The sequence below is a fragment of the Miscanthus floridulus genome, chromosome 18 (genome assembly GCF_019320115.1).
Source record: "Miscanthus floridulus cultivar M001 chromosome 18, ASM1932011v1, whole genome shotgun sequence".
Taxonomy (NCBI): Eukaryota; Viridiplantae; Streptophyta; class Magnoliopsida; order Poales; family Poaceae; genus Miscanthus; species Miscanthus floridulus.
The window spans coordinates 62,977,458-62,990,879 of record NC_089597.1 but is presented as its reverse complement, the minus strand read 5'-3'; the positions used below and the strand labels follow the sequence as shown (position 1 = coordinate 62,990,879).

The 13,422-nt window shown below is 42.8% G+C and overlaps 1 protein-coding gene across 1 annotated transcript; it reads left to right on the top strand.

The window, feature by feature from the left end:
- The first annotated feature begins 343 nt into the window (after positions 1 to 343).
- LOC136520872 (protein-tyrosine-phosphatase IBR5-like) lies at positions 344 to 5,358 on the top strand. The gene is made up of 5 exons (XM_066514548.1): positions 344 to 882; positions 3,584 to 3,683; positions 3,787 to 3,844; positions 3,942 to 4,048; positions 4,689 to 5,358. Exons 1-5 carry the CDS (start codon positions 643 to 645, stop codon positions 5,003 to 5,005), a joined length of 822 nt encoding a protein of 273 aa, XP_066370645.1. The 5' UTR covers positions 344 to 642; the 3' UTR covers positions 5,006 to 5,358.
- Positions 5,359 to 13,422: the final 8,064 nt, after the last annotated feature.

Genomic DNA, 13,422 nt, shown 5'->3' with positions numbered 1-13,422 from the left:
GTTTTGGCTACTGTAACACTTTTCGTTTGTATTTGGTAATTAGTGTCTAATTATGGACTAATTAGGTTCGAAAGTTTCGTCTCGCGGTTTCTCACCTAACTGTGCAATTAGTTTTATTTTTCATCTATATTTAGTACTTCATATATATGTCGCAAGATTTGATGTGATACTTTAGGGTGAAAATTTTTAGAATCTAAACATGGCCTTAACATTCACGTTTAAATCGAATAGATGTTTCGGATGTATGGACATCCTCATCCCCTACCTGCACGCTAGTTCCACGGGCCACGGTCCTATCTACTTCGTGTAATCATGCCCGTCCCCTGCCAATGATTCGGATTTCTCTACGGACTCCGTGCTTTGAGTCTTTGACCCGTCTCGTGCGTCTGCGTGCGTCACGTCTCCCTCGTCCCGTCACTCCACCGCCATCCCCGTGGGCGCCCGCCCCCAACCGATCCGATCCGTCTCAGCTCCATTAAAAAATCTCTTCCTTCTCCCTTCCTATTCAGGAAAAGGAGAAGGCAGCACCTCGATCGATCTTCCCTCCATTTACTCCTCCGTGCGTGCGGGCTCCCGATTCGATCGACGGCGTTTCGCAATCTCCTTTGATTCCATCGGCGGCGGCGGCGGCGGCGGAGAGAGATGAGGAAGCGTGAGCGAGAGAACCCGTGCGGGATCTGCGGGCACTACCACAAGTACGAGGAGGGGGAGGTGTGCGGCGTCTGCGGGCACCGCCCACCTGCAGCGTCGCCAGCGGGGGCGAGGCAGCAGGACTCGGCGTTCCCGTCCGAGATCCTCAAGGAGTTCCTCTTCCTCGGCAGCTACGACAACGCCTCCCGCTCGGAGCTCCTCAAGACCATCGGCGTCTCGCACATCCTCAATGTATGCTTATTCACACCGCACCTTACCATTACCTGCATGGATGGATAGCCTTCGTTTTGTTTTCTTTATCTTTAATTTAATGCACTTGTGCTTGATCCGGTGAGGACTGATTAGTGCTAGGGTTTGAGGCTGAGTTGAATTGAATGCTAGCCCTTGCTCGTTGCTTGCTTTGGTAAGCAAATCAATGAAAGGGGTTAATTAGTATGCATGCACATAAATGGAAGGTTACCTGGTTTCTTGTGAATGGGCTGAAGCTTAGTTCGGCTACGTTTAACTGGGAAGGTGCCATCTGAATGTCCAGTGGGTTAGAGATATTTATTGGAAATACAATGGAATAGAGGGCGTTCATGGTACGATTGTGTGGTGAAGATGGTGGATTGCATGATCAGAAAATGATTCTATTGGAAAATAGCAAACATGGTGGTAGTGATAGTATGGGCTGCATTTTTGTGTTACTACTTATTGGGTTGTCATCTTTTGTTGTACTGATAGTTAAGGCTGATGTCATGAAATATGTTGCACTGAAATCCAAGCATTGGAGACATTTAATTTTTTGGATGGATGCCTGGATGACTTGGTACATCTTGTGTTGCTTGAGATTGCGAGTCTTTGCATTGGAGCTTTTCAAGCATTTATAGAACTAGCATTGTCCTTGGGCAACTGTTCTATTCTTCTTTTTTACATGTTCCTCTTTTACTGGTTTCCCACTGCAGGGAATATTCAGGTATTGCCATATTGGTGTGGCAGTGATGCCTCTGAATCATTTTCATAGTTTCATTGTGTGTGCATGCTTGTTTGAAGAATCGCCATTCAGCCATAGAAAAGTTCTGAGATGACCCTAATTAATACAAGTCGAAACATAGTGGAAGTTAAGGCTGCTCCTGGTAGAGCATCTCCTGTGCTCTATTGATGGTGGTTAACATATTTTTGTAATAGTTACAATGTGGAGCTGATTACCACAACGTAGATAATGAATCTTTAATTATCTCACCACATTCAGGATGTTGCCTCAGTTAGTGATCCTTTCCTTCTTTGATGACTTTGATTGCAATCAAGCTTGGATTGCAGGAAGTCTAAGCTGGTGTTATACTGCTAATCTGCTATGCATCCATTTCATCTACTTCAGTAATGTTGCACTTTAAATTCTCAACTTCATTTCACTATTTGCATATTTATACCATGACAGATCCTAACCATGTATACCATTTCAGTATTGTTTACAGTAATACCTAAACTAAAGAAGAGTTTATTAAAAAATTGGTGGGTCAGCAACAATGTTGGTTGCAGACCGACTTAGATCATTTTTTTTGAATATCTCATGTTGAATAAAAATGTAGCATTCAATCTGCTAAGTTTGAAGAAATAAAAGAAATTACAAATCAAAATAACCCCCAAGACATTCTAGCCTAACAAATTATGTGGTAAAAGCAAACTTTTGTTGTTGAACCTAATCTTACAGCTGGGAATCAGGTTCCTTTCAAAATCATATGCAAACATGGGGAAAAGCAATTGGAAGATGGCGTACTAGAAGCTATCCCTTCCGCCTATGGTTGCAAGTACACTGTTTCCTCCTCTATAATAGGGTCACTGAGTAGCATTAACTTGCATTGAAGCAAATAGAGAAGTGTCCTAACTTATTCCATCAAAGTACCTAGGAAAATTTTCGGTGGAAACCACCTTGGTGGTGGTATTGTGAAAGCCTCTAAAAAACATGGAATCGTGAAAGGCTCTAAAAAAACATACTTAAAAGTAAAAGAAAACTTGGGCCATCCACAGATGGGACTGTCCCAGAAGTTAGGATGCAAAAACCATTTTAGAAAAATTCACACAAAAAGTGATCAGTTTCAGGTGCATGTGCACTAGAGGACAAAATTTCTAGTGCATATGCACCTGAAATCTGTCGTTTTCTGATTTTTCCAAAACAAGTTTGCATCCCAACTTTTGCAACATGTCTCATCTATGGGTACACTATGGCTGTGCCAAATTCCGACTTTGAAGTGACCTAAATTATTCGATTGATCATACTTGGTACCATTCACCAATTGATGGTTCTGATGGTCTTTTACTCTGAAGTACCTGGAAAATATACAGGTGGAACTGTGAAAATCCCTTTAAAAACATACTTACAAGTTTTAAAACAAAACGAAGCTTGGCACATCCAAAGTGCATCCATAGATGCAACATGTCACAGAAGTTAGGATGGCACTATGGATATGCCAAGTTTTGAATATTTGAAAACTTCTAAGTATGTTTTAGACTTTTAGGGGGTTTTCATGATTCTACTGGGTGGTTCCATCGAATATTTTCACAACGTACCTCTACTCAACATTACATGCACCTAGAGTAAAAAGGTGTATTTGGAAGTAAGCTGATCTTCTGGCAGGGAGCTTGCTGTTGCAAGTTACAGTGACAACTGGGCACACAGTAACCAGATAACCAATGTGTCAATAGACCAATCCGGGAGGAAGTAGGTGGCTTTATATTAAGAAGAAAATAGGCTCCCAAATTTGCCTTGATGAGGAATTAACCTGTTTGGTCTGGGCATACTGTGTACATCCACATCCTCAACCAACTTGAGCTTCCTAGATTGCCAATATCAGAGTTTACTGATGTCTTATTCTCTAGACATTTCATATGAAACTTCACATCATGCTTGTTCTTGTCTGAATGTGAAATGGCATTGATGTCCCTTTACTTGCAGACTGTACCTTTATGCCAAAATCTTTACCGGAATTCATTCACTTATCACTGCCTTCAAGAGGATAAGACTCTGCAGTTTGATGATGCAAATCAGTTTCTAGGTACGCACACTATTATCTTTTTCTCTGTACCTGTTGATTGTAGGTTAACCATTTCCACGGTAAGTTCATTCTACTACTAATTAAATGCTTCGTTGAACTTCAGAGCAATGTGAGAGGGAGAAAGCACGCGTCCTAGTCCATTGCATGTCAGGGAAAAGTAGGTGTGTATGGTACATATATATATTTTTCCATCTGGGAGCTATAATCTTTCATATTACTGGCGCTGGTTTGACTAATGTTATCAAAACACTTTATCAGATCGGCAGCTTTTGTAATATCCTTCTTGATGAAGTCGAGAGGTTGGAGATTGGCACAATCCTTTCAGTGGGTGAAAGAGCGGAGACCACAAGTGCAACTGTCTGATGGTAACTTCATGAATTGCACATACCTTTTCTGTCATTTTTGTTCTCAGATACCTTGAAGAAAAATAGGATGATTTGTGCTCAAGTAGGCTCTTATTACAAAAATAGTTATGCTTAGCTACATGAGCGTATGAATTACACAATAAGATTGGGCCACCCCTTAGCATGTACACATGTATGCATATCAAAGTGAAATGATACATCATCATTCGTTGCAACACAGAATTTATTGTAGTGGCTTGTTCTCATGTTAATTCTGTTTCTGCACTGGCTGACAACTGACATGTGGGTGTTTGAGGGAAAAAAAACTGACATGTCGAACCCAGCCCTGATCTGAAAATGTCAATTTATGGTACCACAGTAATAAATATCATAAAACTTATCATGGTAAGTGCAAAGTAAGGTGAAATTAGTTCATATTTATTTAGTTTATTAAAGTATAGCAAGTAATCCTTACGACTTCTTGAGTCTACTAGCTACTGAAAGCATGGAGAGGCTACAATTACTGAGTTGAATTACTATCTGAATGAACTCAGTAGTTTAGCTAATACAAGTTCTCACACTTAAATTTGGACCTTCTAGCCACACAAATAATAGTGCATTTACCAAGTCCTAACATTAGTGATGAACTTGCTTTCTGCAGCAGCACAGCAGCAGCTGATTGATTATGAAACGAAGCTTTTTGGTTCTAATAATGTGAGCATACCAGCTCAACCTTTTGCTCCAGTGGATTCGTTCCCTTCTCTTGGATTTGGTTTTCCAAAACCAGCAGGCGACATCCAAGTGCCTACCTTTAACCAGCAGGCTCCAGCATCTATCTTTGAGCGTGTTACCCCGAACAGCTTCCCTAGTAATTTCACATTCGGAGCTGAAAGAACTAATGAAGTGAAACTTCCAGATAGCAACAATTTCGGTGTGATAAACTCATCTGGGAGTGATAGCATGATGGACAGCTCCTAGGATGGTTTTCCCTTCATTGATACACAAAAGAAATGACTCAATTGCAAATTTAGTCAGGTTTCTCGGGATGTTTTTTATTTCTGAGAAAGAAATGCATTTTTGTAATAGGATGTCGCAATATTTGCCAGTATTATTACAATTGCTGCTGTGCATTTTAACAACCATGAGTGTGCTTTTTTATGGAACTTTTCTAGTGTAATTCACGTGAACAAATTACGCTGGATAGTTTGAATAAAAAGTTACACATGTGCTTGTTAAGATGTACAGATTTGTGGGCTCAGAAACTATAAATCAAATCCATACCAAGTTGTCATCATGTGTACAGTAAGAAAATTCAATTGCTGCAAACTTCTCCAATAGTGCTGAAAATAAATACGGTTAATATTCGGGGATTGTTGATACAACTTGAATGCCTTGCAGAGTTGCTATTGCCCTCTGTGGATTTCCTTTTTCTTAAAAAATGTCCCTTTTGTATCGAACTGCTTAGATTTTGTTGCCCTTCCTGAGTAAAACAAGAAAAACTCCTTCCTGTCATCCTCTTAGACCGTGTTACAGCATGGTGGCCATGTGAAAGGTTGACTTCACACATGCTATAGGGTTGGGTAATGCGTAGGGCTTAGCTGCACCCATACATGGGAATTGAGATCGTCCGAGTCTGTAGACAAATTTTTCCGCTTCCTGGGGGCCTCTTGTGTTCTCTTTGAAATTTAAGCTGCTTGTAATGTTTGTTCGGGCCCAAGAACATTGCAAGGAAAGCAACAGCAAGCAGCCACATGCATCCACTTCTACATTTTCATGGAGACAAAAGAAAGTATCGTGCACATAGTCCAGCACACCACATCACGGCACACCATAGCCAGACTGAAAGAAGGGGACGTCACACCAGAGCCGATGTAGAACTCTTGATTCCCTTTATTTGTATATTTGTAAGAGTGATCTGTTAGAAACGACAGGTAATATAAACGATGAAGAATAGTAGATCAAATTCAGGGGACATGAGATTTTAACTGTGGAAAACCCTTCTAAGGAAGAAGAGAAAAAACTATGGGCATCAGCCAACAAATCTTCACTATATCGAGTGAGGTTACAAACGTCGGGGATTTACAACTTTTCTTATCCCAAGATGACGGCTTACAGGAGGTATATATATAGAGATGGAAAACCCTAATAGGCGACGCTTCGGCCCAAGCCTCCTCCCGGCGACGGGTCTCGTTTCGCTCCGGCAGAAATTAGCCTTTATCTTGTACATACCTGAATTTGGATCACAACTCAACAAACTCCACCTTGAGACAAATTTCTTCTTGTAGCATAAAACAAACCTTCACCCTGAAACAACAAAGAAATACTTCCGGTGTCAAACAATCTCTTGGGCTAAACAGTTATACCAACTAAGCTTGAGCAAAGCTCAAACTTAGCAACAGAAACTGACTTTGTCAACATATCAGCAGGATTATCATGGGTGCTTATCTTGCATACCTTAGCTTACCTTGCGCGACAACATCGCGAACATAATGGTATTTGACATCAATGTGCTTCGTTCTCTCATGGAACATCTGATCTTTAGTGAGACATATAGCACTTTGACTGTCACAAAATAAATTAATGCAAGAATCATCTCCACAAAAGCTCAACAAACAAACCTTTCAACCAAACCAATTCTTTACATGCTTCAACAACAGCCATGTATTCTGCTTCAGTGGTAGACAGGGCAACAACGGGCTGCAATGTTGCCCTCCAACTCACAGCACAACCACCAATAGTGAACACATAACCTGTGAGAGATCTCTTATCCAAATCGGCAGCAAAATCTAAATCCACATAGCCAGTGAGTCCCCTATCAGTCTTGCCAAACTTTAAACAAGCATTTGTTGTGCCACGAAGGTATCTAAAAACCACTGAACAGCCTTCCAATGTTCTTTACCAGGATTAGCCATATATCTACTAATAGCATATGATAAATCAGGACGAGAGCAAACCATGGCATACATCAAAGATCCAACAACACTAGAATATGGAACTCTTGACATGTACTCAAAATCCTCATCCATATTAGCACATTGTAAAAGCTGATAATTTAAAATAAGGAGCAATAGGAGTACTAGTAGACTTTGCATCATGCATGTTGAAACGATGAAGAACTTTCTTAATGTAACTTTGCTGACTAAGAAATAACAAACTAGAATTTCTCTCTTATAATCTCCATACCTAGAATTTTCTTAGCAGCACCAAGATCCTTCATTTTAAACTCACTACTCAACAGTTTCTTCAATGTAGTGATTTCTTTCTTGCTCTTGGCAGCAATCAACATATCATCAACATATAACAGCAAATATATAGGTGATCCATCAACAAATTTAATGTACACACAGCTATCAAATTCAAGCCTCTTAAAACTATGTGACATCATAAAAGAATCAAACCTTTTATACCATTGACGAGGAGACTGTTTCAAACCATATAAGGACCTCTTTAATTTGCAAACATGATCCTCCTTACCAAGTACTATGAACCCTTCTGGCTAGTCCATGTATATCTCCTCCTCGAGCTCTCCATATAGAAACGCAGTCTTTACATCTAACTGCTCAAGCTCAAGATCTTGCATAGCAACAATACCGAAAAATATACGAATTGAACTATGCTTTACAACTGGAGAGAACACATCATTATAATCAACACTAGGAATCTGACTGAATCCTTTTGCTACTAACCTTGCCTTAAATCTTGGAGACTCACTAGGAGACAAACCCTCCTTTCTGTTGAAGATCCATTTGCAACGAACGACCTTCTTTTGTTTAGGCAAGCGCACAACATCCCATGTGACATTTTTTTCGAGTGACTGCATCTCCTCTTGCATAGCGGAAATCCACTTCTCGTGGTCACCAGAAACAACAGCTTCAGTGTACGTAGATTTTGATGTGAGATCCCCTGCTGACATGGCAGCAACGGTGATAAACATAGACACAAACTTCCCTAGATGTTGGAGCCCAGAATTTCAAGGAGGAATGTCAAGGGATAAACGGTTCTTGAGTTTTGCCAATGGCATGTCAAAGAGGAACATCACCATAGCACCAAAGGTGACAGAGGCATCATTAATTTTAAAGTGTCACATCCATGACATTAGAAACAATAGGAACTTTATCCTGATAGCACAGATAATATTTAACCTTCTCATCCTCATAAACCACCTGAGATGGGATCTCCTTCCGAATAATTTTGTCAAAACTACAAAAGGCAGAGAAGAAACCATGTGAATGGAGGCGTATGAGACATGTATGTGTGAAGGGGATAAAATCGTAGTCATAGACATAAATTACCTGAACAGCCAGCACCAATGCTTTTCAAGTAAGGTTGTGTTTAGTTCACGAATTTTGGGAATTTGGCTACTGCAGCACTTCCGTTTTTATTTAGCAATTACTGTTCAATCATGGACTAATTAGGCTCAAAACGTTCGTCTCGCAATTTTCAACCAAACTGGCTGTGTTTAGTTCATGAATTTTGGGAATTTGGCTACTGTAGCACTTCCGTTTTTATTTAGCAATTACTGTTCAATCATGGACTAATTAGGCTCAAAACGTTCGTCTCGCAATTTTCAACCAAACTGTGCAATTAGTTTTTTTTCGTCTACATTTAATGCTCCATGCACGTATCGCAAAATTCGATGTGATGGCTACTGTAGCACTTTTTGGGAACTAAACGAGCACTAAAAAAGAATGAAGTTTGAATTTAGCACATGTTAACTAGTATATCACATATCTAAGCAACAAGCATGATGCCCAAGCTTGATTAGCTAACAGGGAGTGCTATGCAGAGAAGTCTCCCGGCGACGGTCCTTGCTTCGCTCCGGCAGAAGTTAGCCTTTATCTTGTACATAACTAAATTTGGATCACAACTCAACATGATCTAGCCTTGACCCGGCAGCATTAGACTTATCGCCTGACAGATTCGATCGTGCACGTCTCCTTGGGCCATTCAAGCACCTTCGCTGCCTTTAGAACATCCTGACCTGCATCACTGAATCCCACATAAATACACACAAATGAGGTTCTCCATTTTATGAAAAAATTAAGGTTGGGAAGACAATCCCCTTTTCCATAGAACTTATGCTTCACCGATAGTTGGCTCGTGAGATGAAAAGATGCTAAAAATAATGTCAAGAGAGTGAAAATTGCAATTAAATCAGAAAGAATAGCTAGGCTGCAGTTTAGTCAAGGAACTCACAACCAGAAATACCCAAATCAAGGAATTAAATACCTGCTACCAGATGCATAGTCTTGATTGTACTGTTTGAACTCTGCCAGACTTTTCAGCTTCCTTGATGAGATGTTCAGTTGAGTACTGCATGATGATTTGTTGTTATTAGTAAATGCTGATAAAAGATACTGCAACCAAAGGTGAAAGCTGGGAGGTTCTAGTGATTATCATCCTAACCCCCCCCCCCCCCCCCCCCCCAAAAAAAAGAAAAGAAAAAGAAAAACCCAATTCTCATATTTGAAAATATCACCAACAGCCTGCATCTTTTAATGATTCTTGTAATATTTTCCTTCTCATCTTCTAGGTATGTCTGAACTGGCCTCTGGTTCCATAGGGATGCTATCTGGTCTTTATCTACCTTATTTTCTGCCTGCAGGAATCAATAAATCTACATTCAAAAAGGATTGGTTGAAAATTAGTTGATTGTTAGACTGTTTAGTACCTGAAGCTGCAGAAGTTTGGCTCCATAAAAGTTCGTATTTCATTAAGAAAGTAGTTGGCTTCATAAAGTTGTTGGCCTTGTTCTTGAAACAATGCACGAGGAATATCAACCTCAACCAACTAAGCAAACTAAGGAGAGATTAGTGAAAAAAATATGTACAACTTATATGCTGTGGATTCACAATGCGCAAGGTCTATTATAGAATGCCAAAGTCCAACATTCGGCTTGCCAGCATTTCGACTTTATTACTGAAAGCCATAACTCTTTCAACCAGAGTTCATTCAGGCCCATGAGTACTCGATGGATTGATAAGCTTTCCAATGGATCTAGTCCCACCTCATTATCCCGTTGGCAATGTTTCCAATCATCATGACATGTTATTGTTGTGTTATGTCGGGTGCCTATGTCACCATTTATCGGCCCTTGAGCCTTATAATCACCCTTAGGATCCTACACTAAGTGGGAGCATGCCCCAACCAGGTGGAGCACGTCCCAAGGGTGCCCTAGGACGTCCTCCCCTTGGCCACCTCATGCTGCTTCGCCACCGACATCAGGCCGTAGTATTGTATACTTTGTTGCAGTCACTTTTAGACTTGAGTTTTGTTTAAATTAATCTATCATCGAACAATTTCGTTGTGTTGGTTTGTGGAACCCCATCTTATGAGCTTATTTATATTAGAAATATTTTAGATTGCATCTTCTATGTGTCTTGCTTGTGTTCTTGGTTCGCATCTAAGGATAAGCCTTCATGGTGAGATAAGTCGTTGCACGTGCAGTTGATAACTGAAAGTGCATCTAGACCCCTAAGTAGGTTTTGGCGCATTGATGACGATACAATTAAGGGTCTAATGAAATCTATTAGGTGTGGACAGGTTGTAATCATGCAAAGGAGTATGACAACAAAATGAGACCCCCTAATTCAAATCATAGCGGCGTATGGACGTCTGAAGGCTTACTCTATTAATTTCTATTTTGAATTTGAGTCTAGGAAGCGCCGTACTATAAAGGAGGACACAAATGGCAAGGTTAAGGGAACCATGTGTTCTTGCAAAACATCAAAATCCCCAGGCCAAACCAAAGCCAGAAAAGCCAATTCCTATTCTTTCTGACTCTCCTGCAGAAGTTACATGGATATATGCGGAAGTTCTGCGTTTTTATGTGGAACCTCCGCACTTAAACTATACCATTTGGAAAATAGGGGAGGGGTATTTATACCTCTTCCCCTTCTTCTCCAACTGGTCGCCTATTGCATTCAGACACCCACTAACTCATGGACAAGCTCTCTCTCCTCCATTGAAGGCCACCCGACCTCCACCTTGAGTTATAAGTGATTTCTCCTTGCGAATATTGGGTTAGGGAGTGGATTAGAGAGCCAAAGAGCAAGAGCTTCAGATCTAGAGGACTTGGTTCTCCCTCTAGCTTGTGGTTTGAGTTCATTACTCTTGGAGCTTAGATTCCTTGATGGCTAGAGATACGTTGCCCGAGAGCTCCCAATCAGTTGTGGTTGAGCACTAAAAAGTTTGTATTGCCTTTGTGAAGCTAGTGGCGGAAACCTTCAAGCTCGATCTTTATGGTTCATTTAAGAAAAGGCAGGAGTTAGAAGAGACTCCAAGCCTATGTGGCTCCCTCAACAATGATAACATAGGCAAGCCTTGGTGGCTTCGCTGAAACCTCAAGGGTAAATCTTGTGTCTTGCCTCTTATTGTTGTGATTTGAGCTCATGTCTTGTATATATTGCAAAATTAGGGTTTCCACCTGTCGTCGGGGTTGGAACCGTGGCAAGTATTGTTGTTCGAGTCGGATGTTAGAGTACGTGTCTCCTGGTGGCTCAGGTGGACTCAAGAATACAAGAATCACAGAGAGGACGCAACGGTTTATCCTGGTTCGGGCTGATCGATGCCCTATGTCCAGCAGCTGATGATCCTTATACTCAAGAGCACCCAAAATCAGGGGGGTTATAATAGAGTGTACAATGAGGTAGAGAGAGATTTGGTAGGAGGCTAGCTTGGTGCTAATCTTGAGGTTGCCTCACCGCCGATGGAGCCTTCCCCTCGTTAGAGAGGAGGAAGACGACGAGTGCGGTGGAGGAGCTCTCGGTGCCCCTCTCTAGGTTGCTCTGCTCTCGGTGCCGAGCAGGAGCGGATCGATGAGGAATAGAATGATATGTCTGGGATTGTCCCCCCCCCTCTAGGGTCCGACCTTATCCCTTATATATCGAGATAGGTCGGGTACATGACGGTTTGGGGGGTTCAACCTATGGTCTAGATGCGCTGGAGTCCAAGAGGGTCTTGCAGCGGTGCTCTGTGGACCGTGGCGGTGTCGTGAAGTCGAAGAAGCCATGGGCGTCATTCGGCTGGCCTGTTCTAACACACTGAGTGTCAGGCTATGTCAGCTTGGACCGGCCTCCCCCAGGCACACCTTCTAGAGTATTCTTGGTGGTGAGGGAGGTCAGCTCGAGGGGCTGACACGTGGCCTAGAAGCCCCCGAGCCCCTAGAGGCTGAGGAGAGCTTGTCTTGTTGTGTCACGCCCCTTGTGTGACCCTGTCGGGGGAGCGATCGGAAGGTCATGCCCAAAGTGCTAAGTCGCAGAGTCCACGAGCCTCAATGGCTCAGGGCATGTCTTCTAGTGCCCGGGCCTTGACTGGCATCGTCGGCCCGGCATGAGCCAAGGGCCGAGCTCAGGTTTCCCGTTGATTGGGAGCCTAAGGTTCGGGCAAGCCCCCCGAGCTCTGAGCAGAGGCAGCGGCGTGCTCAGGCTCGAGCGAGTTTTTTGGTCTGAGGGTGCGCATGAGCATACCGATGGGTATATCCCCCGAGCTCCTGGGCGATCCTAGAGGGGTCGATCGGGGGGTCTCTTCGGTCAGGAACCATTGATCCCGAGGCTTAACATACCCATATGTTAGGATCTCGTCAGGAGCCCCTGAGCCCTTCGTGGCCTCACTTGGCCTGGTTTGTGATGGTGATGACAGGGCTAAATTCGATCTTCTGGTGACCGAGCTAGCCATGGCAGGGATGGCTTCCGCTGACGAGAGCATGATGCTCTGTGTGGGGCCTTCTCCCCAAGTGAAAAGGGGGTGCTCAGCTATCGAGGCCGAGCAGTAGTGGTGCTGACCCCTTGTTTGGCCCTATGTTGCGTAGGCCAGTGGCCCGAGCAAGGGTTCGGAGAACTCATCTGTGAGTTACCAACTTCAGGTCTGGGGGCACACTTCTTTTTGGTTAGAGCCTGCCATGGGTTGGGTGATCGAGAGTGTCTGGGCTCTAGCTCAGGGGCCACCTGATCACTCGGCGCGCCACGCCCTTCTAGGGGCTTTGGTAACAGGCCCTGTTGGTGTTTCTTAGCGTAAGCAGACGAATCCGCAAGCGCACGGATACACATGTTGTAGCACTTCACCCGAAGGTATTCAGGGTATCATATTTTCTCAAAGGAATGGGTGTGCAAGCCTCTTAACTAGTTCACCTAACGAAAACAAGAGAAAGATAGCTTGGGTAGTGAGGTTTTTCTAAGGATAGATATCCTAAGCGAAGATAACTTTGACACTATAAACTTACTTTGGCACCAGAGCACACCTGGTCTGCCAGGCGATACCAGCTTGTATCTCTATGTCGAACCCGAATGTGGGGGAGTACAAAGGATGGGCAGGGCTGTCACCACCCGCCCGTACCCCTCAACCTTGGGGAATGAAGCAAACGAAGATAGCTTCTAGCCTAGACACCACATCTACGC

Bases quoted from the DNA above. Each gene is read 5' to 3' on its own strand.
- LOC136520872 (XM_066514548.1), top strand. From the start codon at position 643: ATGAGGAAGCGTGAGCGAGAGAACCCGTGCGGGATCTGCGGGCACTAC. The intron at 3,684-3,786 runs GTACGCACACTA...GTTGAACTTCAG, and splicing joins TGATGCAAATCAGTTTCTAG to AGCAATGTGAGAGGGAGAAA. The intron at 3,845-3,941 runs GTGTGTATGGTA...ACACTTTATCAG, and splicing joins TGCATGTCAGGGAAAAGTAG to ATCGGCAGCTTTTGTAATAT.